General features: G+C 45.0%; 1 protein-coding gene across 1 annotated transcript in view; it reads right to left on the bottom strand.

Moving 5' to 3' along the window:
* ARHGAP15 (Rho GTPase activating protein 15) overlaps positions 1-26,441 on the bottom strand; it is a 1,536,288-nt gene that overhangs the window by 534,353 nt on the left and 975,494 nt on the right. The window contains exon 12 of the mRNA XM_029605409.1: positions 555-632. Coding sequence (XP_029461269.1) covers positions 555-632 — 78 coding nt within the window. The remainder of the gene's footprint in view (positions 1-554; positions 633-26,441) is intronic.

Genomic DNA, 26,441 nt, shown 5'->3' with positions numbered 1-26,441 from the left:
TCTGTGTTATTTGGCCTTTATAATATTTTTCAGGTGATTCAATCCAGTGGATGCTAACCTCATGCCTTTCAGGTTGGTAATCCAGACATATAATGGTTGGTTTAAGAAGGACATCACAATTTGTATTTACTTTCATTATAAGATAGTCCATCTGTTTCAAAAAAATATATCATTTGTTTAAAAGGAAATGGTTCACAATAGAAATAATGACCTCAGTTCTGGGCATTTCCTGTACTTTAATGATCGGCTGGGATAAGTCATGGGGGTCACAACTTTCCAGACAGACATTAACTGTCAGGAAATACTCTTCTCATTGGCCATTATTACTTGAATAATTTCAGATGCTGTAATAACTTTTAAAGTAGTTCCTTTCATTTTGAGATCAGATAAACACATATTAGATGAAAATATTAGCAGTGAATCCTTCAAAAGGGATCAGATTTCAAGAAAATCTTTTTCTTTAAAACTAATAAAAAAACTGAAAAACATGCTCAAAAGCAACACAATAATTATGTCTGGTAGTGCTATAGAAATGATAAGTAGTAGTAACTTACCTTGGTTAACAATAAATCGTAACTTCTGTATTGTTGACAAATTGCCACTCACTCTGTATATTCCATCAGCATCTAAACCTAAGAACAGAAAAATGTTTGATGTTATCTCATTTGAGATTTCAGACAGTAAAACACTGGCGTACACACAAGCATGTTATCGATCTGGACAATGGGAGCTGCTATCTGGAATAAAAGTGCCTACATTTTACAGAAATTAGCTTTTTGATCAAAAGAATTGAAGAAAGAAAATCAAAGGATAATTCAAATCCAAGATTAGCTAGAAATTCTAAAATAATTTTTCACAGCTACTTTAAAATAGGAACTAGGGTCTGGTCCATTGACTCAGTCTGTAGCACTTCACATATGTTCAAGTCTGCTTTCTGCTGGAGCCAGCAGGGTCTGGAAGTACCATGGAGGTAACAGAGACTCAGGCAGGGAGAGAAGACTGATTGACTGTTGCCTCTGTGGCAACCCTTGCTGGTCTTAGACCGGCAGTAAGGGTTAGTCTTGATGGAGACTGTCCTCCAGCCACCATGCCAGTGAGAGCTCCTGAGATTTGCCTGGATATGCTGTCTGGAATATGGTGGGAGGACCGTATAAAAACGAAGAGAAAAGATCATGGATAATAGGGATGTGCAGACAAAAAGTTTATGTTCATAAGTCCATAAGTCGAAAAGGGGGGTCAATTTCGGTCAATATGGACATATGGAGAATTCCATAAGTTGAGTCTATGTCCATACGTGCACCGGTTCCCTAAATAAAAATTTAAACCCCTCACCCTCCTTAATCCCCCCCCAAGACTTACCAAAATTCCCTGGTGGTCCAGCGGGGAGTCAGGAAGCCATTCCTCTATTCCTTTGCGAGGAGCACGTGACGTCTGCGTCACGTCGGAGTGACGCGGCCGTCACGTGGTCCACCGCGGTTCCGCTCCCGGACCCCTCGTTGGACACAAACGGAACTTTTGGCCAGCTTGGGGGGGCCTCCTGACCAGGGCTTCATTTTCAAAGTGGTTTATGCACAAAAAAATCCTATTTTATGCGCATTAAGTGGGGCTTTGAAAATCAATTAGGGGATTGTGAGTATAAAAGAATCTGCAAAACCTTATTTTATGTAAGGTTTTGCCTACTCTAGCAAGAGGTGTTCTTAGGGATGGAGTTAGTGTGGGGAAAGCATTTACATGCATATCTTTGGTTTTTGAAAATTTTTGTATAAATAGACATGCATAAAGTTACACCTGTTTTCTGTGCATGCGTACAGGGAATTTTCAAAGCGGACTTATGCGCAAAAGTCTGCTTTGAGACTTCAGATTAAAGACTGCGGATAGGAAATACTCATAGACTTTAGTCCTACATGACCTGTTATAAACTTCCCTCTGAAAGTCTAACACTTTTATAAAAAATGAGTCTACAAAGTGCCTGATCTCCACGGGCCCCTCCACCTCCTGCGTCCTCCTCACAAATAAGCCAGGCCAAGGCATTCCTAGTGCCCACTTACCCCTTTCTATGGTGACTTCAGTGTGGAAAGGGACAGGAATGAGCCCCTATTGCTCGTACCCTGCCTGCTCACATTCCATAATGGCACCAGATGTCCTAGAAATCAATGCAATTTTGTTTTATGGCTGTAAAACATTGGTGTCAGTCTCAATGCCAGCTGGTGCCATTATGGATCGGAAGTTAGCGAAGCAGAACTGGCTGAAGTTTCCTCCTGCCCTTATCTATAAGAAAGACCTCCCACAGAAAAGGTAAGTAGGGGTGGGAAAGGCCCCAGACCTGGCTTATTTGTGAGTGGTAGGAGCAGAGGGGCCCATAAGAGCAGAGGAACATAAGATGTTGCCATTCTGAGTCAGACTAAGGGTCAATCAAGCCCAGCATCCTGTTTCCAACAGTGGCCAATCCAGGTTACATGTACCTGTCAAGTACCCAATCGTTAAGTAGATCCCTGGTTCAGCTCAGCTCAGCCTTTTATGAGGAGGCCAAACTAACATAACCAAAAGAAATATTAAATGAACTATAACTCAAATAAAAAAAAAAAAACCTGCCTCAAAATGAAAAAATAAACTGGAATAAAATTTCCCCCGACACATCTCTAGCCAGCGCTATCCAGCTCCTTCTTGTTCATATCTTCCAATACAAAATCATACAATGAAATTATTGCTTGACAAATGAATATAAACAAAGGGATGGTGACTTTAAAACAACAAGTGTGCATGCATATGAGCACAAGATTGGACATACGCTGGAACTCTAAATCATGCGCACAGTTGCACATGTATGATTTAAAATACACCTACCACGTGTAAGTGTACTCCTAATTTTAAGCTGTTACTCAAGCAAAAGTACTACGATTATCTTCCTTAGGACTTTGTCAGCATTAAGGCGAGCAGGTAAGTGGATTTTAAAACATGCTCACACAAAAGACATTCCCAGTTTTACCAAATAGTCCACCAGTTTGTACAGATTCTCAAGGTCATCCAGACTCCTCTGCTTCTTCAGACTGCAGTCCCCCCAGTTGATCCAGCCCCTCATCTTGTCATATTAGGCCTAAAATGTGATTTCTGCAGATTTATACCTCATCAGGAGCAGCAGTAAATATATGTGGCTAACAAGCTGCCGCATGCTGCAGCGTACAATTTTAAAATATGGATTTGCATGCATAACTGTTGGCTCTGCCCTGGAATGCCCATGCCCCTCCCATGCCCTGACCCTTTTCAGCCTTTTTTTTAGCTCGCGCATGTGCATATATATGTGTGTAATTAGCGGCTTTTAAAATCTGCATTGCTCATAGGCAGCCCACATACTCTGCATGTGGGCCTTTTAGCGCAAACAACGCTTTAAAAATGCGGTCCTTCATGTGGATATCAAGGGCTGCGGTTTTTAACATGTACAAACATGTGACCATATTCATGCCAGCTTAATAATACTTAATACCCTCACCTGGTTAGGCCATCAGCCTCATCCCAGCAAATGGGCTACTCTTCAGTCCAGCCTGACCTTCAGGTGTAATCTGACAGAGAGCCACCATCATCTAGGCTCCCCTCCACATCAAAGGGAGGTGTAATTACCCCCAGGCACAACCACATCATCATTTGATACTAAAGCCTCCAGTTGTAACCTTGGTAATCCAGGGTTTCTCAGTGTTATCCATTACCACCCAGGTAAGACAGATTCACACTCCTCTGAACACAGTAATGTGTCGGATATCCTGTCACTTAGTGGATGGGAGGATTACTCACTATTTCAAAGAGGACAAATAAAGGAGAAGGTTGCTTTTTCCTTCCATTTCTCCCTCCATCTAACTATACACACATTCTCGTGGCAAATTGCCCAAAAACAGGAAAGGGAATTTTCCTACTGCTTTGTATGAGTGTTTGCCACCAATATTTTACCCATCCCAAATACTGTCTTCAGTATGTTTCCTAAAAATTATATCAATTGATTGCTTTCTTTACACATTTGGAAGTACAATGCTTTTGTTTACTTAAGAATATTTGGATAGTAAACTATCCATTGGCATATGTTTATCAAAGGAAAATTATCCTTCAAAGCTGAAACCTAACAGGATGCGTAGGAAAGAGGCAAGATGCTGACTTTATGTCCTCTTTGGGTATTATGAAATTGTGCCTGCACTCCCTAACCAGGATGATAGCCTGAACAAATGAGACATATTAGACCATGCAGCTTTTTAGAGATAAGAAATAATTTACTAGTGAATGATCAGGAGAAATACATGTTGCATTTGGTGGTCCACTAGTTCTGAGCCAAGGACTACCATCCTTATATCCAGCCCCCAGGCTGACGTGACTCCTTCCAACATCAAGAAAGGCCCCCAAATAGACATGCGGCAGGCCACTAGATTCTGCCTGCCACTGACACTGATGCTTCTGCTGATGCTGGCGAAGATACTGGATTGAACACGCGGCATACCGTCAGCCCCTGTGACATAGTGAGGGCAAAGGCTATTGGCGCCATTTTGAATACTGGCAGCCAATGGTCTGAGTACAGAAGGTCGCTCCCAGACCCCCACTGGGCCTTTGGCAAGTCTTGTGGGGGACAGGCGGGTCCCCCAAGACTTGCCAAAAGCCCCTGGTGGTCCAGCGGGGGTCCGGGAGCGATCTCCTGCACTCGGGCCGTCGGCTGCCAGTAATCAAAATGGCACCGACAGCCTTTGCCCTTACTATGTCACAGGGGCTACCGGTGCCATTGGTCAGCCCCTGTCACATGGTAGGAGCACAAGATGGCGCTGGCCATCCATTGCTCCTACCATGTGACAGGGGCTGACCAATGGCACCAGTAGCCCCTGTGACATAGTAGGTCAAAGGCCATTGGTGCCATTTTGAAACCGGCAGCCAAGGGTGTGAGTGCAGGAGATGGCTCCCGGACCCCCCGCTGCACCACCAGGGAGTTTTGGTAAGTCTTGGGGGGGTCAGGAGGGTGGGGGGGTGTTTAAATTGGCTCCTTTAGACGGCCAAATCATTTGGCGAAGATTTGTTGTATTCGTGGGGAATCGTGATACGTTTCGCTTCCCCATGAATACAACGAATATGTCCCTATACGTTGCGGATTGCCAATTCGTCAAATGCACACCCCTACTGAACTCCACCTGCCTTGACTACTGCTTTTCCCCGATTTTGCCTGTACGCAACTAGCCCAGACTCTGACCTGTAACCTGGCTATTTCCATGAACTTCTGGCTCGCCAACAGAGGCTCGTGCCTAAGACCTGCTGGCTCTGGCACCCGAGGACTCAATCTAAGAGTAATGAGGGCTGGTATAGGTGAAGCTCCAGTTGGGCCTCTGCCAAGGCCAGCTCTGCCAGCTGATGGTGTGGAACTTCAAGGCTCCTGCCTGCAAGTTGTGCCAACTCCATCTTGGTCCAAGGGTCCACACCAGCAACAGAACAATTCTGAATTAGTCAAATATGTTGCGATTCCGGGCCGCCCCCGGAATCGTCACCCACCTGCTCACGGGTTGCCGCGGGTCCCGCGCTCCCCGGGCCTCCAGGGACGCTGGCGGCCGCAAGCCCAGCGCCTCCCCAGCTCGCCCGGGCCCACAGCTCCTTCTGCTCTCGCTTCCCTGCCTCGCCGGAGCAGCCGGCACCTCGCGGCGCTAAGCCCCACCCCCTAGACGCGCGCGTCTCAGTCCTTAATTTAAAGGGGCCAGCGCGGGAAACCTTGGGGACGCCCCCTGATGACCTCAGACGCCTCCAGGGTACTTAAGCCCTGTAGCTGGACCAGAACGTCGCCTTGCAACGAGGTTCCCAGGCTTGCTCCTGTCTTCAGTTGCTGCGTTCGTGCTGTCTTGTCTCCTGACTCGGATTGGCTTACGTATCTTCTTGGCTCCTGACCCCGGACTGGTATTTGGTATCCTCTGGCTTCTGATCCCGGACCGGCTTACGTTGACCCCCTGGCTTCTGACCCCGGACCGGCTTACGTTGATTCTCTGGCTCCTGACCTCGGACTGGCTGACGGCGATCCATTGGTTCCTGACTCTGGACTGGCGAGCAACGACCCTTCGGCACTCAACCTTGGACCACAGCTGACCAGGCCCCCGCAGGCCCTCCTAAGTCCCAGCGGCCGGGTTCCTACGGGCTCCTCCTGGGGGGACTCCGGCTTCCAGGGTGAATCTCCTAAGTCCCAGCGGCCGAACTCCTACGAGCTCCTCTCGGGGGAGGTTCGGCTTCCAGGGCGAAGGTTCCCTCGACACAGTGCCAGCGCCTTCATCACCTCCGCCCTCGCCAGAGCTCTTGGTCGCATAGGGCTCCCAGAGTTCCACCTTCGGCCAGCCACTAGTCTGTCCTCTCCGCCTCCCGGTCGGGGTCGCTGCTGCAAACACCTATAGCAGCTCCTCTTCAGGCTCCGATCGGCCCAAGGGTCCACGAATCCAACAGATTGCAAGGCCATGGACCCGGCGGACCTTGCCGGTCTAAAGGCTATCCCAGGCATAGCCCAGAAGCTGCAGCAACAGCAATCCTGCCTCGACACTTTGATGTCGGCCGTTCAACGCCTGGCGGATTGTGTAGAAGGGACTCCCGCAACTCGCCCCGCAGCATCCACATCTCAGGTCAACCCGGGTTTCCCTGTCCCGGTACAGATGCCAGCACCCCCTAGATACTCGGGGGATCCGAAGGCGTGTCGGGGCTTTCTCAACCACTGCTATATCCGTTTCGACCTCCTGCCAGCCCAGTTCATCACGGATCGGTCTAAGACGACCTACATTATCTCGCTCCTGGACGGGAAACCCTTGGCTTGGGCTTCCTCCCTTTGGGAGCGCCAAGACTCCCGATTAAATAATCTTGTGCAATTCGTCAAAGCCTTCCGGAGGATATTCGACGAACCATCCCGGGCCTCCACGGCGGCCTCCGAGCTCCTTCAGCTGAGACAAGGCAATCGCCCCTTAGAGGAATTTGCTATGGAATTCCAGACCCTGGCTACCGAGTTAGCCTGGGGAGAGGACAGTTTACACGGGATATTCCTGGAGGGCCTATCTCCTCGGCTCCAGGATGAACTCGCGGCCCGAGACCTCCCGGATGACCTACAGGAACTCATAGAACTGGCTGGACGCGTGGACCAGCGCATCCAGCGCCGTTTTCGTGAGCGGAGGTCAGGCCAGGGGCAAGCCGCCCGTCGAACCACGCCACCTAGAGTTCGAGGCACACCACCTTCGGCAGCTGCTCTTCCGCCCGAGGAACCCATGCAACTGGGTAGGGGTCCTCTCTCGGCCGAGGAACGAAGGCGCCGACGCTCTCAAGGACTGTGCCTGTATTGCGGCACCCAGGGGCATTTCATAGCACGTTGTACCGAGCGTCCGGGAAACGGCCGAACCTAGAGCTCAGCGGGGAGTTGACTCTAGGCAACATTTCTTCCAACTCCCCATGTACCGTCCCGGTACGACTATGTAGTCCTGGAGGAGGGTTCGATACCCTAGCCTCACTCGATTCGGGGTCCGGAGGGAATTTCATCCTCCGAGAACTAGTACAACAGCTCCAGCTCGGCGTTTGCCCCCAAGAACCGCCCATGCGTGTCTCTTCCATTCAGGGGAACCCATTGCCTGGAACCATCTCCACTCGCACGGCTCCCCTGCAGCTTCTGGTCGGGGCCCTCCACCAGGAGGAGATCTCGTTTCTGATCCTTGAAAAATCTATCCATCCAGTCATCCTGGGTCTACCTTGGCTGAGGGAACATTCACCAGTGATCGATTGGAGATCCCTTCAGATCACTTCCTGGAGTTCCGCGTGCCACCGTCATTGCCTTCCCACATGCCCGCTGCGAACTATTCCGCTCCTCACAACCCCGTTAACGGTACCACCACAGTATCGTGCCTTTCAGGATGTCTTCTCTAAGGAAAAGGCAGAATTACTCCCGGAGCACCAACCCTTTGATTGTGCAATCAACTTGTTGCCAGGAACCACGCCGCCCCATGGGAGAGTCTATCCCCTGTCTCTGCCTGAAACTCAAGCTATGTCAGCCTATATAAAAGAAAACTTGGATCGGGGTTTCATCAGGCCATCTAAATCCCCGGCCGGGGCCGGTTTTTTCTTCGTGGGAAAGAAAGATGGGTCTCTTCGCCCCTGTATAGATTATTGGGGCTTGAACCAGATCACTCGCCGAGATCGTTACCCGTTGCCCCTGATCCCGGAGCTTCTGGACCGCCTTCAAGGCGCTCGTGTCTTCACTAAATTGGACCTCTGAGGCGCTTATAATCTCGTTCGCATACGCCCTGGGGACGAGTGGAAGACCGCTTTTAATACCAGAGATGGTCATTATGAATACCTGGTCATGCCATTTGGTCTCTGCAACGCCCCCCGCGGTATTCCAAAACCTGATGAACGAGGTGCTCCGTGACTTCTTATACACTTCCGTCATCGTATATTTAGACGATGTATTGATATATTCTCAGGACCTCGAGGCACATCGGCAACATGTGCGCCAAGTTCTACTGAAACTAAGGGAGAATCGTTTATACGCCAAACTAGAGAAATGCCAGTTCGAACGGGAGTCACTGCCATTCCTGGGGTATATTGTCTCCTCCACTGGCTTCCGAATGGACCCCGACAAAGTGAGCGCCATCAGGACCTGGCCACAGCCGTCGGGGGTGAAAGCACTCCAACGGTTCTTAGGATTCGCTAATTTCTACCGACAGTTCATCCCGCATTACTCCAGCCTGGTGGTCCCCCTGACGGCCCTCACACGGAAGGGCGCGGATGCGCGAAACTGGTCCCCCGCTGCTACACAAGCCTTCCAAGATCTCAAGTAGGCCTTCTTACAGGACACCTGTCTCCGGCATCCAGATCCTCAGCGTCAGTTTATCATGGAAGTGGATGCCTCTGACGTCGCGGTAGGGGCGGTGCTGCTCCAAACCTCCCAGACAGGCAAAATCTGGCCTTGCTCATACTTCTCCCGCAAGTTCTCGCCGGCAGAGAGGAACTACGGGATTGGGGACAAAGAATTATTGGCCATAAAGTTGGCCTTCGAGGAGTGGCGCCAGTGGCTGGAGGGAGCTCAACATCCGGTCATAGTGTATACCGACCACAAGAATTTACAGTATTTGTCACATGCACAGAGGCTCAACCCTCGACAGGCCCGATGGTCTCTCTTTTTTAGTCGGTTCAACTTCTCGCTTCGCTACCGACCCGCAGCCAAGAATGTTCGGGCGGATGCCCTCTCCCGCACCACCGAGGTTGAAGACGGGGTGGAGACTCCTCAATACATTCTAGATCCAGATAAAGTTCTACTGGCAGCCACGGAACTGGGCCCCGAAGGGAAGACGGTGATTCCAGCTCGTTCCCGGAGAAAAGTCCTGGCATGGGCACACGACTCCCTGACGGCTGGTCACCCCGGAGTTACTCGAACCCTTGACTTGCTCACAGAGTTCTATTGGTGGCCAAGAGTGAGGGAGGATGTTCGGCACTATGTCCAGTCCTGCCCCACATGCGCTCAGCAAAAGCCACTTCCGGGCCGCCCCTGGGGTCTGCTCCAGCCACTCCCTATTCCCACAGAACCGTGGTCCCACCTATCCACAGATTTTGTGGTGGACTTGCCGCCCTCTGAGGGAAAAACCGTGATTTGGGTCACCGTGGACCGGTTTTCAAAGATGGCTCACTTCGTCCCTCTTCCCAAGCTACCTACAGCCCCTGAGCTGGCCGATCTATTTGTTCAACATATTTTCCGATTGCATGGACTACCGTCGCATATCGCGTCGGATCGAGGCCCGCAATTCACAGCCAAGTACTGGAGGGCGTTATGCAGGAAATTCGGAGTACAACTGGATTTTACCACGGCATTCCACCCCCAGGGTAACGGGTAGGTGGAACGAACTAACCGCTCTCTGAAGACCTTCCTCAGAGCCTTTGTAGATGAGCTTCAAGACAACTGGGCCTCTCTCACCCCCTGGGTGGAATTCTCCTATAATCGCCACAAGCACTCCGCTACACTACAGCCTCCCTTCCAGCTAGTTTATGGGAGGGTGCCTAGACCTCCGTTGCCATTACCAGTGCAGGTTACCTCCCCGGCGGCACAGCTAACGGCCAGCCAGCTCCAACGCCTCTGGCTTGCTACTCAGGAAAAACTTCGCAAGACGGCCACCCGCTTTAAGGCTTATGCAGATAGGGCTCGACGGCCCGCTCCGGTCTTCCTACCCGGGACGAGGGTATGGCTAAGCACTAAGCACATCCAATTGCGGACTCCGTCCATGAGACAAGCGCCGCGTTACATTGGACCCTTCCCGGTGGCCGAACGCATTGGGGCTGTATCCTATAGACTGCGCCTGCCATCCACGCTCAAAATCCATGACATCTTCCACGTGTCCCTCCTCAAGCCACTGGTACTCTCCCGATTCCGGACATCTCCGCCAGAGCCCGCCGAGGTTTCCTCAGATCCTGATACCACCTACACGGTAAAAGAGGTATTGGATGTCCGACGTCATCACCGCCGCTGGGAGTACCTACTATCGTGGGAGGGATATGGTCCGGAGGAGAATTCGTGGGAGCCCTCTTCCCACATCCTGGACAAAGATCTTCTTCGCCGGTTTCATTCCCAGCACCCGGACAAGCCCCGGCCCCCAGGAAGGGGGCGTAGGAGGGGGGGTACTGTTGCGATTCCGGGCCGCCCCCGGAATCGTCACCCACCTGCTCGCGGGTTGCCGCGGTTCCCGCGCTCCCCGGGCCTCCAGGGACGCCGGCGGCCGCAAGCCCGGCGCCTCCCCAGCTCGCCCGGGCCCACAGCTCCTTCTGCTCTCGCTTCCCTGCCTCGCCGGAGCAGCCGGCGCCTCGCGGCGCTAAGCCCCGCCCCTAGACGCGCGCGCGCGTCTCAGTCCTTAATTTAAAGGGGCCAGTGCGGGAAACCTTGGGGACGCCCCCTGATGACCTCAGACGCCTCCAGGGTACTTAAGCCCTGTAGCTGGACCAGAACGTCGCCTTGCAACGAGGTTCCCAGGCTTGCTCCTGTCTTCAGTTGCTGCGTTCGTGCTGTCTTGTCTCCTATTTGGCTCCTGACTCGGATTGGCTTACGTATCTTCTTGGCTCCTGACCCCGGACTGGTATTTGGTATCCTCTGGCTTCTGATCCCGGACCGGCTTACGTTGACCCCCTGGCTTCTGACCCCGGACCGGCTTACGTTGACCCCCTGGCTTCTGACCCCGGACCGGCTTACGTTGATTCTCTGGCTCCTGACCTCGGACTGGCTGACGGCGATCCATTGGTTCCTGACTCTGGACTGGCGAGCAACAACCCTTCGGCACTCAACCTTGGACCACAGCTGACCAGGCCCCCGCGGGCCCTCCTAAGTCCCAGCGGCCGGGTTCCTACGGGCTCCTCCTGGGGGGACTCCGGCTTCCCGGGTGAATCTCCTAAGTCCCAGTGGCCGAACTCCTACGAGCTCCTCTCGGGGGAGGTTCGGCTTCCAGGGCGAAGGTTCCCTCGACACAGTGCCAGTGCCTTCATCACCTCCGCCCTCGCCAGAGCTCTTGGTCGCATAGGGCTCCCAGAGTTCCACCTTCGGCCAGCCACTAGTCTGTCCTCTCCGCCTCCCGGTCGGGGTCGCTGCTGCAAACACCTACAGCAGCTCCTCTTCAGGCTCCGATCGGCCCAAGGGTCCACGAATCCAACAAAATACTAATGCCAAGGTCCTTCTTGGAAATGACTCAACAAAGAAGTCTGTTAGAAATGCAAGTTATTATAGCAAACAAACAGCATTCACTTCACTGCTTTAATATTTTACTTTCACTAGTGGCACATGTTCAATAACTTTTTTCTAAAGAACCATCATACTAAGAGCTAAAAGGTATTACTTTCTCACCCACTATTGCTCAGTCCATACAAAATTGTTTATGTTTTGATTTTTGTTTTTAAATCTTGCATTTAACATCCATAACCAAAATAGAAAAGTTTTACTTCCTTAAATTGCCAGAGTCTAATATGACATCATGTTTTGAAGCAAGCTCCCTTGTGTGAATGTCTTATTTTTTCAGCCGCCAGTATTTTTACTATTCTTTTTTTCTACAAAGCATTTGAAATATAACAGGGGAGGATTTAAAAAGACTTAGCCAATCAAATATTTTAATCTCTTTAAGATCTGTTCCCATTGGCTAATAACCCATTTTTTCTTATCAATCAACTATTTGTTTAGCAATTATGAATTATGGTATAGAAAAGATTTTAAATAAATAAATAGATAAATAAATAAAAGCATTGGCTAATTCTGCAGATTTATATTTCAAGATCAAGTGAAATTTGCCTTTTCTAGGGAACGTAATATCAAGGAATGCTTGATGAGTTCTTTGGCATTGGTAACAACCATGATGTGGATGCCAAGAGACACAACCTTGAGAGGACATTACCCATGTGTATGCTGCACTGTGTGTACATTAGTATTAAAGGACAAGTTTTCCAGTATAACTGTGTGTTAAAGATAGATCCAAATTTCTTAATCAACTGTAAAACTTCATAAGAATATAATAAGAACATAAAATTTGTCATACTGGTCAGACCACGTGTCCATCAAGCCCAGTATCCTGTCTCCAACAGTGGCCAATCCAAGTTACAAATATCTAGCACGTACCCAGTGATATGTCTTGTGTTTTGTCCCTGTGACCAATATTGTATTAGGAAGACTAAAAGAATGGTTAAAACACGTTTGACTGAATATAAGATTTGCATACAAAGTGTCAAGCTTGATGTTCCTATGGCAAAAAAGCCATTCATTTGAGGAGATACTGTGTACAATTATGGTCGCCGCATCTCAAAAAAGATATAATTGTGATGGAGAAGATACAGAGAAGGGCGACCAAAATGATAAGGGGAATGGAACAGCTCCCCTATGAGGAAAGACTAAAGAGGTTAGGACTTTTCAGCTTGGAGAAGAGACAGTTGATGGGGGATATGATAGAGGTGTTTAAAATCATAAGAGGTCTAGAACGGGTAGATGTGAATCAGTTATTTAGTCTTTCAGATAATAGAAAGACTAGGGGGCACTCCATGAAGTTAGCACATGACACATTTAAAACTAATTGGAGAAAGTTCTTTTTCACTCAACGCACAATTAAACTCTGGAATTTGTTGCCAGAACATGTGGTTAGTGCAGTTAGCATAGCTGTGTTTAAAAAAGGATTGGAAATGGATACGTTCTTGGAGGAGAAGTCCATTACCTGCTATTAAATAAGTTGACTTAGATAATAACCACCGCTATTACTAGCAATGGTAACATGGAATAGACTTATTTTTTGGGTACTTGCCAGGTTCTTATGGCCTGGATTGGCCACTGTTGGAAACAGGATGCTGGGCTTGATGGACCCTTGGTCCAACCCAGTATGGCATGTTCTTATGCTCTAGGTTATCATTGATCATGCTAGATTAGAGAGAGATTGTGAATAATACTACATTGCAAAGAACAACAGTGCATTTACAAACTGAGGCGTTTCCATCCAAAAGGACTTAATACCGAATTAGATTGGAGCTTTTCTCTTTAATAAAAAATTCAGTTAAAAACTTGTGTGATGTGATATGACATTGTTATCAACAATTCATGTTGAGATGTGTAGAAACTTTTTAATGATTGCTAATTAAAAAGTTGACTGATAATAAAAATTGGTTCTTAGCTAAATATGTGATTGCCTAACAAATCTTTTTTAATACTCTCCTGTTTCTGTTTCACTTACTTTGCAGAACAAGAACAATGATAAATATATTGTTATCTGAAAGGCTAAGATGTCTCCAAAGCAAAGCTTGCTGCGAAACATGTTGCCATATTGGGCTTTTACAATTTAAGGGAAGTAAACCTTTTCTATTTTGCTTATGGATTTTAAATATAAGCTTTAAAAAGAAAAATCAAAATATAAGCTCATTTGTTTGGACCTATGATTGAACAGTAGAGTGATACTGAGTGAGAAAATGTTACCCTTTGGCTTTTTTGTATGATGGTCCTTTAGAAAAAGTTATTAAATATGCAACTTGTGAAAGAAAATTTTAAACCGGGGAAGTAAATCCTGTTGACAGTATCATTCTTAAAAAAATACTCTCTTCTTCATGAGGAAAATGTATCATTACCAGGAAATGTAAAGTGGTGTGGCTGTCATAAGTGAATCAGAAAATACATTCAAATGATAGGGTGAGGGGGGAAGGGCTGGAGATTGGAGTTAAGGGTGAGGGATGTTTGTTGAGTTTTAAGTATTGTTTTAAGCCTTTGCTGTCCACTCTCAAAATTTATAAGCTTTTAGTATTGTAAATAAGAGCCTTTGCTGTCCACTCTTGAAATTAATAAGCCCTCAGTATTTTAAATAAGATACAAGTCCTCCTTGATGCAGCTTTGTATGAAACATGGCTTCGTGTCAGGGGACTGATGTTTAACTTGTGAACAGTATCTATGGATTTCAAATATCAAATCTGTTTCAAATGTATTAATTAAAATTCTTGAACTGCAACATTTCATGAAATCCTTTTGTCTCTAGAACTAGAAATCATGAAGCACACATTTCCCTTTCCTTTGTTAATAAGATTCTCTTTAGATGCTATCTCAGCTGTATTCCCTATTTTGATGTCCTATCTTTAGGGTACCTCTGACTCTTAATGACGATGCTGGACAATCTGGTGGAATTATTCAATAAAACATTTACTGCAACCAAAAATACTTATGCCCAGTTCACCAAATGAATTCCCCAATTTTTCTTCTTACAAAAATAAACAGTCCAAGCTACCTCTTTCCTCAGTTCTAACAGTTGAGTCAGTTTCCCTTAGGTGGCAAAATACTAGGCAAAACCTAAATCTCCAGATGTTAGAAGTTGGGCTACCACTGGGGTTTGGATCTCCTTATCTCTCTCTTTGATGGTATACTTGGAGTTCAGTGGTAGAAACATCCCAAGAAATGTATTCAAAATCTAAAATCTCCCCTACTTCTCATTGGGCAGGAACTGGTGAAAGAATCCCTCCCAAAAACACAATTGTATAACTCTCTATAAAAATACTTCTCTCTTTTCTGACATGGTTATTGCTGTCCCTCCTTAGCTGAGTGGCAGGAAATGACAGCACCTCTTCCTATCCTGCTAATGCAAGAGTAAAACTTCTCCTTAGGCAGGCACAGGCTCTTTCAGATCTCTGGGATATATACCATCTGGACCCAGTGATTTATTACTCAGTTTGTTACTTTGCTCTGTTACATATTCCTGGTTCACTGTGGGTTTGCTTCAGTTCCTCTGAATACTAACCTTCAGAGAATTTATCTGGCATAGGTATCTCCTTGATGCCCTCATCATAAAAGACCAAAGCAAAACATAAATTTACTTTTTCTACTATGGTTTGTCTTCTCTGAGCTCCCCTTTTACCTTCTGTAATCTGGTAGTCCGATGGACAGCTTCTTCGTATATACTTGAAAAAAGTTTTCATTTTGTATGTTTGCCTGTCTGGTAATCTCTTTAAAAATTCCTTTTAGATAATGCTTTACATCTAACTTGTCAGCGGATATGCTCTTTTTGATTTTGATCTACCGTCAAGATTTTGAAAGATGTCCTTTTGGCTTCAATAGCTTCATTCAGCTCAATATTTAACCATGCTGGCAGTTGCTTGATTTTCTTCCTATCTTTTCTAATGCATGAAAAACATCTTTTCAGTGCTTTCAAGATGGTGTTTTTAAATAACGCCAAGTCTCAAACAAATCTTTATCCTTTGCAACCACTCCTTTTAATTTTCTTTCTAGTTTCCTCATTTTCTCATAGTATCCTTTTTAAAAGTTAAATCCTACCAGAGAATTTAGTGATTATGTTAAATTTGATTATTTTGTGATCTCTATTACCAAACTGCCCGATCATCATTACCTCTCACACCAGAGCCTACATCGTAGTATGAATTAGATCTAGAGTATTCTCCACTCTCATCAGTTCCATGACCAGCTGCTCCATGAAGCAGTCATTTATATCTAGATACGTATGTTTTCTTCACCCTCCAAGGTGTATGCTCTGTTGATTTTGGCATCATTCATAAAAAACAAACCTTGCCCAAACTTCCTTCCAAAATAAAGTTACAAAAGAGAGAAAGAGCTCATCAGATACTAGGTTCAAACTAGCAGTAAATTTCTTACCCAAATCTGGGCTCCTCATGAAGTCTTTAGGCATGAAAATCAAATAGAAGGGCGGGAGGAAAACAGCTTCTGCTGTCTCAAACTCGAACACAAAAATTTACAGAGACACTAGGGATCACTAAATTATATGAAAGCAGGAAAAATCCATTGCAGTAACCTCTATACTGCACAAAATGACCTTGCTATTAGACCACACTTTTTAATAGGATCTCAATGGGGCTTTATCTATCTATCTATTTATTCAGTTATCCGGCAATGAATGGCATTACTTTAAATAGATCAGATGTCATCAAACTCACTCATGGGGGAAAATGTCCAAGGGAAGTCTTATTTCAGGAAAGTTAACCTAGAGAAGATTAAATTACAGACCTGCCTGAGTTTTAAGCCATTCTAGTTACAGTATATTGTCCTCAGTAAATTTTATCGGACTTCTGCTTCTGGAAGCAACTCTGGGGCACTTTGTATGACAGATATAATGTATGAATGATGACTGATGGATACAAGAACTCTCTTATACCTCAAATATAAAAAAGGACAATCCCTTTGTGACAGGGCATGTGCTGTTCATGCTATCATTTTGTTTAAATAAAAAACAGACAATGGAAATTTAACATTTGAAGGGATTCCCCAATATTGAAATATGTTTATCTTATAATCACAGTACTGTGGTATGATGGTGCACTTTTTTGATACAGATATCCAAGTGTTGATGCTTCAGGTTTTCATGTTCTCAGGGTTAATATCAGAGAAAGTGCAACATGTGAACATGCATAGAGTGGCAACTTCTGGGGGAAGGGAGTATCAAAGAGCAGCAGCAGTCTCAGCACAAGAATGGGTCCTCACAGCCACATGACCTCAAAGAAACCTCAATGCTTTAAATTACTTATGCTGAATTTTAAAAAGGCTGTGCACATAAAATCTGGAGGATACGCTCGTTGTCGGACTATGCGCGTGCCAAGCACATTTTACAAACTTTTCGGCCACATGCGTATTTCCCGATATGTGCAAAAGTGCCGGGTCATGCTAAATGGGCAGGCTGGGGTGAGATCTGGGTGGGGATGGGAGGGGCTAAGCAGGAGCCAACCAAGATAGCAGCAATTAAGCCCTATCCTGGGGAAGTGTGTGCAGACAGCCGGCTGGTGCACAGAAGTTTCTTCTGCTCCGAAGAAGCAGTAAGTATTGAAACAAAAACATTTTACATAGCTAGGTAGGGGTTAAGTGTTGGGGAGAAGAGGGGAAAAGGTAGGAAGGGTAGTTAGGGGAGTAGGGAAGTGCATGCCACCTGTTGGTTTTTAAAATTCACCCCCTGTGCGCGCAAGTTCAGACCTGCCCACACATGATCACGTGGATATTAAAATCCGGCACACGTGCACATGGGAATCATATTTTATAACATGTGCACGCTGTTGTGCACATTTTATAAAATAGCCAGTCCATGTGCGTGTGCTGGGAACCACGTGCACATGGACGCCTTCGTGCATTTTCAAAAATCGACCCCTACGTGATCAAGATTATGTTTCCCCTGGAAAGGGAGAAAATAGAAAAGTTGTAACTGCAATGGTCATTGGAGAAGGATGTATAGAGCTTCTTTTATTTACATCTCTACTTTCTGCTTAAACTGGGGTTTTTACCTGGCTCCATGCCATAAGGAACTGGATAATCCAGTCTTGGTTTTACCCTATCACATGCAAGGACTTGTAGTTTTGATTTTCTTAGGTAAATCAATGGGACAATTAGAACTACAATTCCCTGCATATAATAAGGTAAACCCATGACTGGAATAGCCTGTTCCTTATGTCATGGAACCAGGGGGGAATTCTAACTTAAATACACCTGCAACTCTTTCTTTGCTTTACTCCTGAATTGAAGAAACAGCAGATGCCTCATAAAAGAATTGTGCATTTCAATAGTGTCACTTAATGGTGGTTTGCATTACAATAGCTTTGTAAGAGAACTACAGTGCTTGTTTGCAGAGCTTTCATTATTTGAAAAACCTGGCAATCCTGAATGGAAACAAAGTATAGCTTTAGTGGGGGTGGCGTGGGAGAGTCAGAGTGGAGACATAAAGGAATTAAAGTAATAAATGGCACAAGAGAGAAAAGGGAAGAGGACGGGAACAGGGGAAGCCACAAGGATATATAGGGGAAGGAAGCAAATGGGTAGAGGGGGGTATAAGGAAATGAAAGGACAGGGGACAGAAGGTGACTACAAGGGAGGAAGAATGAGGGGCACAGGGGAAGAAAGTGACAAGGGAAAGCCACAAGAGGGAGGAGGAAGTTCAAAGGAAGGAGTCAGGGGAAAGGGACACAACAGAGCCAGAAGGGAAGGCATGGAGAAGTAGATGGGGGCATAAGAGAGGGCAATGGGAAAGACAGTGAGGGCATGAGAAGAGAGAGGGAAAAGGCATATTGGAGCTATGGGGGGAGAGGAGAAGGAGGGAGAAGAGCAAAGGTGCACAAGAAGTATGGAAGTAGAAGTAGAGAATAAATGGGCATGGGGAGGAGCATAGGTGTGAGAGAGAAGAGCAAATAACAAATGGGGCACATGGGGAGAGGTACAGAAAGATCTCGCATCATAGGCAGGAATTAGGAGGAGTTGTCCCCACTTCCTTTACTGTGCATCATCAGCCTGGATTGGCATAGGAGAGGGGGAAATTGCCTGGGGTCACCATACGTAAGGGACCTGTTGGCCTGCCTAGATTAGAAAGAAACACATCCAGGGCCAGGATTCTGCTATGGCAATAAGGGTAAAAATTAGCACATGGTCTGTGATTTGGTGCATGTTCACACGACCTACCACAAACTTGCCCCTTCTCCTGCATGGACTTTCTCTTATTAAGGGATCTATTGCAAGGTATAAAGCAATTGCAGGGCCGGTAATGTAATCCACTTTGAAGTGCTGAAAAAAAGTGTGAAAAGCAGAATATATTTAAAAAAAACCTAATAAAATAAAATAAACAAGCACTGGATTACAGACCCTGTGCTGTCTTTTTCTCCTATTTTCAAAGCAGCCTGAAGATCTCCACCAAACCTGGGACCAACTGGCCAAATGAAGGGGGTCATTTACTAACGGTTTTCTCCCATTCTCTGTCTGTGGGAAAAATGCCTAATAAATGGCCCCCGAAGTGAGTATAGTGAGGGGCACAGCTGATGATAGGGTAAGAAGACCCAGGAAGAAGCTATGGAAGGCAGGAGTAGGAGGGAGATGAGCCACTTATCAAACTGGCAAGAGGGAGGAGCAACCAGGGATCAAGCTGGGGGGGTGGGGGAAGAAAGAAAGAGAATAAAGGAGAAAAAACTGAGGATTGAACTGGGAGTGGGAGGGAGAGAGATAAAGGATCAGTTCAGAGACAAGGCTAGAGTTTTGGAAGGATAATGGAAAAAAAGGCTGCCTCTACCCAATACATGGATTCACCCCAAGGTGTTCATGTTGTGGCCAATTCTGGGGACAGAGAGGGGGTGGGGAGGGATAGGGGTGCAGTTGTAGAGCCAGACTGAACCCAAGGAAGACATAGAGAAAGATTACTGAAAGGAATTGAGAGAAAGGGGGAGAGACCTGGTTGAGGATGGAAGGAGGCGAACGCAAAGATGATTGGATAGGAATAAGAAACAGGAGAGGGAAGGCTGCAATGTCATAATAGAAGGATAAAATGGGGTTAGAGGGGTGAGAAGTAAAAAATACTGTAAATGAGATGCAAAAGAACGAGAGAGGTATTAAATGGTGATAGATGGGAAAAAACAGAAAAGAGAGATTGGGTAAAATGACATGGAAGGAGGAAGGAGAACTGGAAAAAGAAGGGAAAGCCATGAGATACAAAGAAAGGCATCAGGAGAAGTCAGAAGATGACAGAGATCAGTATGATATGGGGAAACCATAAAAATGTCTGGTTTTAATTTGAAATTTAAAACTGATTATGTGACTTCAGATAGTTTTTACTTCATGAATGTATAATTATTTTTGTTATTTCTAACGGTAATACCTCAGTGGTGGTGTTCTACTCTAGCTAGTTCCTCATCCTATAATTTTGGGGGCGGGGGGATTGCATGTAGTGCAATTTTTGTTTTGCTCCCTGCATCCTGCATCCCAATTTTCTTCCTAGCATTTCTTCTCAGGACTGGCATAAACCATCTGGCAAGCAGTAAAGGGCAACTAATTGTCCCTTATTGCTACCCCTTCAGCAGTGTTTGCTTAATGACTCCTACCTCCCTTTTGCATTACTCCCTAGCTTCTCGATGCCAAGCTGGGCAGCCATGGATAGGTTGTGGGCTGCCGTATGCTTACAACCTTTACTATGTTGCAGCCCTGCTTTCTCCCCGATGCTTTCAAAGTAAGGGGAAGAGATGGGGCCACGTTGCCACAGGGGGCTATAGCTCCCAGTTCCCTCATCAGGCATTCGTATCATTACCCAATGTACATTTGAGGAACTGCGCAGGCAGGTTAGCCCTGTTGGAGGCCTGCTGCGGAGCAGGAGCAGGAGCGGGCAAAGGAAAGGGAGGTGGTGCCAGGCACCATCGTGGGCTTGGGGAAGAGATGAAAGAAGGCAGCAACAGTAGTGCTGTTGGCCAGGTACTGAGGGTCCAATTTTGAAGCTGCCTAGGGCAGCCAGAAACCATGCATCAGTTCTTCGTGTTCTCATGTTTATAGTTGAGGGCAGGTTCATATCCATGCAAACATCTAATGTAAGCATAACTCCAGAAAACATCACTTCTGTAAAGTCATTACATTACAAAGTCCAGTAGTGAGATTTTGTTTTTGTGCATTCCATACTTTTGTGAGTATTTTAGTGTGTTGTCATTAGAATGTAGTTAGGGTGAAAATGGTAACTTCTCAGTCTCCACTGGTTTTCTCCTCTGTTCTCTTCTCCCTTCTCTTTTAATACTGTCAAGATAACTCTGAAACCAGTATGTTAATCCTAACTTCTATGACCAGTATATTTTTTCTGCTCCTTTCATTTTTACGGAATCATTTTACAAGACCTGAAAGAAAATGACATGATTTTCATACTGTTTCCTGAATGCAAAAATTTAAATGATTCCAGATTCTGTTACATGTTGGTACATGCTAAATATCATGACATTTAGACACCCATAAATAACACAGTGTTAGATGAGTTACACCAGAATCATGACTTTGTCCTGGTTTTCCATTGCTCTTTTATTTATAATTTGATTGACTTTCTATTTTTTTTTGTTGTTGTTGTGCAATTTCTGCTTGCTCTTTTGGACTTCCAGCTAAAATAGAAACTGTCTCTGTTGGGACTATGACACCAGGAACCTTCATTCAAAAGCTTTCAGAGATTGTTCCCTATTTGGCTAACTTTTCCATCTAACCCAGCCATGATAATAACTGTCCTGGGCCAGATTCCACAGACTGTGCAACAACATGGTTTGAATTTCCTTTGTAGGGTATGGCTTGTTTTTCCACTGGACACAAACTGTATTCCCAGAGCATACGTGGAACAGGACCTATTACAGGATAAAAGCCATGGTTCACGTGCAGAAGCCCAGAACAAGCCAGGATTGCTGCCTGTCTTCAGAGACAGTTTTCCCACTTTCAAGGTGTTTCTCAAAAGTTTTTATTGATACACATCATATGAAAGACTTTTAATTTTCCTTCCTAATGTGGAAATGTATTGGGTATACAGTATCTTGTTTTTTTTTCCTACAACAGTTCAAAAATTGAAAAAAAATTACAAAATTTCTAAAAAAAAGATCTCTAATATGTCTTTTTATTCTGTGTACATGTTCTACACTATTTGCTGCATAAACAGAACAAATATTTATTTATTTATTTATTTAGAAACTTTTATATACCGGTATTAGTGGGGACATCATACCGGTTCACATGTTAACAGAAGGTTTGGAAATACATTTCAACAGGGAAGGCAAACTGGGCAGGGGGTTAACCTAAGGCAGTAGGAGAATATATTAAACAACAATAAATCAACAGGAGGTCATAACAAGAAGACAACAATGTACAATGTGATTATAATTCCTTAATATAAGGAAAAGGGCGGTCACCTAGGGGGTAAGAGCAATAGAGGGGGAGGGAGGATCTATTCTGTGTAGGCTTGGTTGAACAGGAATGTTTTTAGTTTCTTTTTGAATTTGATAGCACAGGGTTCAAGGCGCATGTGGACAGGTAGGGAGTTCCAGAGGGCGGGGCCGGCAATGGATAGGGCGCGGTCACGGGTGGAGGAGAGATGAGCTGCTTTCAAGGACGGTACATGTAGAGTACCTTTGTTAGTAGATCTGGTAGCTCGAGAGGACAGGGGGGCAGTGAAGGGGAGGTCAAGCCAGTTGGAGTTGTGTGTGTAGATAGATTTGTGTACTATGGTCAGGGTCTTGTAGTGTATACGGGATAGGATGGGAAGCCAATGTAGATCCTTGAGGACAGGGGTGATGTGTTCGTGTATCCGTGTGTTGGTAATGAGCCTTGCGGTGGCATTTTGCAATAGTTGAAGGGGTTTTATAGAGGACAAGGGGAGCCCTAGGAGGAGGGCATTACAACAGTCCAGTTTGGAGGTAAGGGTGGCTTGGATCACTGTACGGAGATCTTGGGTGTATAGCAGGGGTCGGAGTTTCTTAAGAACGTTGAGTTTGAAGAAGCCTGCTTTGAGGATGGAGTTGATTTGAGGTTTCATGCTAAGGTTGGGATCGAGGAGAACTCCGAGGTCCCTAACAGATGGTTGACCTGAGAGGAGGTTAAGTTTGGGGTCATTAGGTAGGAGGTCAGGGGGATGCGAGGAGATGTGGAGGAGTTGCACTAAGTATCAGTTACACTGTTTGCTTTCCATAGGAGATGCCATAGGAGCAGACAGTTGTTTGCTTTTCCTTTTATTTTATGTCTTACAGGAAAAAATCTGCCAAGAGCAAGGATTTGGACATGCCTCTCTCATTCCAAACAGGAATGAATAGGAAGGCGTTATTGGGTGAATATGTAGAGAATTACTAACTAGTAATTTTCATTATATTCTAAGAAGGAACAGTAGGAACTGATGGAGGAGTTGGTGTCAAATTGGCCACTGACACCAATGAATGAAGTGTTTTCATTATTAAAATGATGACAATTACATATATTCCCATATTGGGGTATATGGCGTTTGAAGATATTATATGTGTTTTCCACAGGAATTACATGTAGAAAAAGAATAATTTATATTCCTTAGTTGGGATTCCATTGGTTTTAGCTAGTTAACATTTTGTGACAGCTCTTTTTGGCCTAGATTCATCATTTTGCATGAAGAGTGCCCATGATAAAAAAACAGGGGGGCATCATTAGGCTGCTATTTTTAGTGCTTCACATAGGTATTTACTCCAATGTGCATTACATTTATCACACCTGTGATATTTCTACTTTGCAAGCTGAGTGGTGGAGAGAGAGAGAGAGAGACTCGCATAAGGCTTGCATATTAGTCAATTATTTATATTTATACCACTCTAGGAGGGACAACTAGTAACTTGAAGTGAGGTTTTGGTGGTGGTCTAGGGTTTGGAGGCCAGTTTTACATGCACAGTCAGACGTACAAACAGGACAGTACACATCTGTGAACATTTGATGTTATTTGGAATGAGGAAAGGGACACAAAGATGAGATTTCTACAATGAACTCTTACCCTAGATTGATGCACTCTCTACCTAGGTGCTGTCAAGCTAGGGTGAGAGTACATTGTAGAATTCTCATCTTTGTGTTCCTTTCCTCATTCAAAATCACATCAAATGTTCACAGATGTGAACTGTCCTATTCCTACATCTGATTGTGCATCTAAAACTGGCTCCCAAACCCTTGACCACCACCACCATCTCACCTTGTGTTACTAGTTGACTCTCCTATAGTGTTATAAATAGTTGACTAATAGGTGTGCCACCCCAGAGGTGCTTCTCTCTCTATCTCTCTGAAATGGTATTTGTGATAAATATTGCAAATCCTGTTTCAGGCATATTGCACAGCTTAACGCCAAGAAAAAAGTTGTAGTTATTTCTGCCATTAAAATGTTCAATATCATGCGTTATGCTATCGCATGCAATGCTAAACACCCCTCATTTTCATAAACCCTGGCCAAACTCCTGCCCTTTGACTAAATTTTCTATATTTGCATACGCATCATGAGATGAGAAAAATAATGTATGCATTATGGTGTTACTGCAGGCATTAGGGTCCTATGGTCTGCGATAACGCATTTTGATAATGCATTTTGATGAAGGACTTTGTTTATTTGAGAATCATTATGAAATTCAAAAAAGTATTTGCTCCGTGGAAGATTTTTCCCTCATTTCAGAAGTTTTCCTGATAAGGGAAGGTGGATGGATTTAGAGGAAGCTGCACTCACCATTATGAGAGTAATTTTCAAAGGCATTTCTGGGGGTAAAAATGCTATCCACCTGGAAATGGCCTTTTATAAAATCTCCAGCCTGACATGTGGAGACACTTGAACACATATAGCCTGTACGCACATAAGTTTATCTGAAGTGAGCAGAACTGTTCCTGGGGGTGAGGTTGGGGAGGGGTTTCACTTCAGAACATCCTTTTGCATTATCAAAAGTATGCATATGCATTTCCCCCAAAAAAATCTGCACACAAATTAGCAAGTGGAATTGTGTGGGGTAGTTTGGGTGGGATAATTATCAAAGGAAAAAAATATGCCTATCCTTCCTTTGAAAATTAATGCAAAGCATGTATTTGCCTTCATGTTTATGCAGGCTTTTATAAAATATGTGCAGTATTTAAGAAGTGCATGCAAATTTTGGAGAGTTAACATGAGTAACTCCAAACTTAGGTCACATGCAAAATCAGGCTTCACCATCTTATTCACAAAGGGGCCAATGCAAAAAAAAAGCATGGAAAGCAAAGGGGGCGCCATGCTATATGTAAATTAGGGGGTCACGCCCCTAGCGCCTCCTTGCTAACATGAACCCGTGGCAACTGCCGGTTACGAAAACTGACGTCCGTTTTCATTACTGGCAGCTGGCCGATTATGAAAACCGATGCTGAGTTTACCGGCGTCGGTCTTCATAACTCGGTGGTCTGCCGAGGTTTTTTTTTTTTTTTTTTAATTAAGATGTACAGAAAAACAGTTTTTTTCTGCTTTTCTGTACTTCTTTTACATGCGATCAGCTATTAACGCCTGCTCCAGGAAGGCATTAATAACTGAACGATAAATGTGCGTCTGAGACGCACACTTTTTTTTTTTAATGCGGAGCGAATTTATTTATTTATTTGTTTACTTATTTATTTTTATATACCGATGTTCCTGTATACAATACATATCGCACCGGTTTACATGGGAACTGAACTGTCGCCTCAGGGGCGTAATACATTGACATGGAACTTTTAGTGAAACTTTCATAAACAAGATTATGAATGAGTAATAGTTTCATTTCATTCACATGCATTTTCATGTGATGAGCGCTATCATATTCACTCCGCATTGGACGCGTGTTCAATAGGCGCTAATCCCCCTATTGCATTAGGGGGTGGATTAGTGCCTATTTAACCCGCATCCGACTGTGGGTTATATAGTGCGCTCAGCTGAGTGCACTGTATTGCATCAGCCCCAAAGTGGGTCAAATGCAAAGTGGTGCTCAGTGCTAGCATTACAACACTGGATAGCAAACTAACAGAAAGTCGGAACCTATTCTGCTGATGGAGGAGGGGTGGGCCATAGATTGAGGGGATTTGGGGGGGGGGGAGGGGGAATGAGTTGTTTTGTGTTATGGAACCCATTAGATAGGGGCAAAAAGATCATTACTATAAGGGGCTAGCAAGCTGATTCTGTTATGTAGGGTCAGTGCATTAGCTCCTTTTTCCCACCTGCCCACATGGACCAAATGTTTGGTTGCTAAATTGGCCATGCAAAATTTTGATCCAGGTAGCTCAAATCATCAAATAGGAGAAAATGAGTTAATAATCCCATTCTCACTGTTTTGCATACTTTAAATAAAGAGCCATGTTCTCTTTTAATGTGGTTATGATAAAATAATGTATCAAGATTTTCCACATGCATTGAATCGTTTGCTCTTAGAGTGATTTTTAACATAAATGTAAAAATGAATTAGCATGTGCACTAACAACACAAATGAGTGAATGATGCAGGTTGTAATATCTCAAAGGTATTCATCCTAAGTGAAATGTAAAACTGAAAGAGAGAGAATAAAGTGCAAAGATTGGGGGCTGATGTAATAAGGGGTGCTAGCATTAGCACAGGTTTTTACTCCTGTTTAACACACATTTTCCTGGTGTAAGTTAGCTCTGCTATGTAATAGGCAATTTAACTCCTAAAAAATACATGCTAAAACAGAAATAAAAACCATCACTAAGAATATAGCATGGG

This window comes from Rhinatrema bivittatum, chromosome 6, assembly GCF_901001135.1.
Source record: "Rhinatrema bivittatum chromosome 6, aRhiBiv1.1, whole genome shotgun sequence".
Classification (NCBI taxonomy): domain Eukaryota; kingdom Metazoa; phylum Chordata; class Amphibia; order Gymnophiona; family Rhinatrematidae; genus Rhinatrema; species Rhinatrema bivittatum.
Note: the sequence above shows the minus strand (reverse complement) of the source record. Positions and strands in the feature narration are given on the sequence as shown.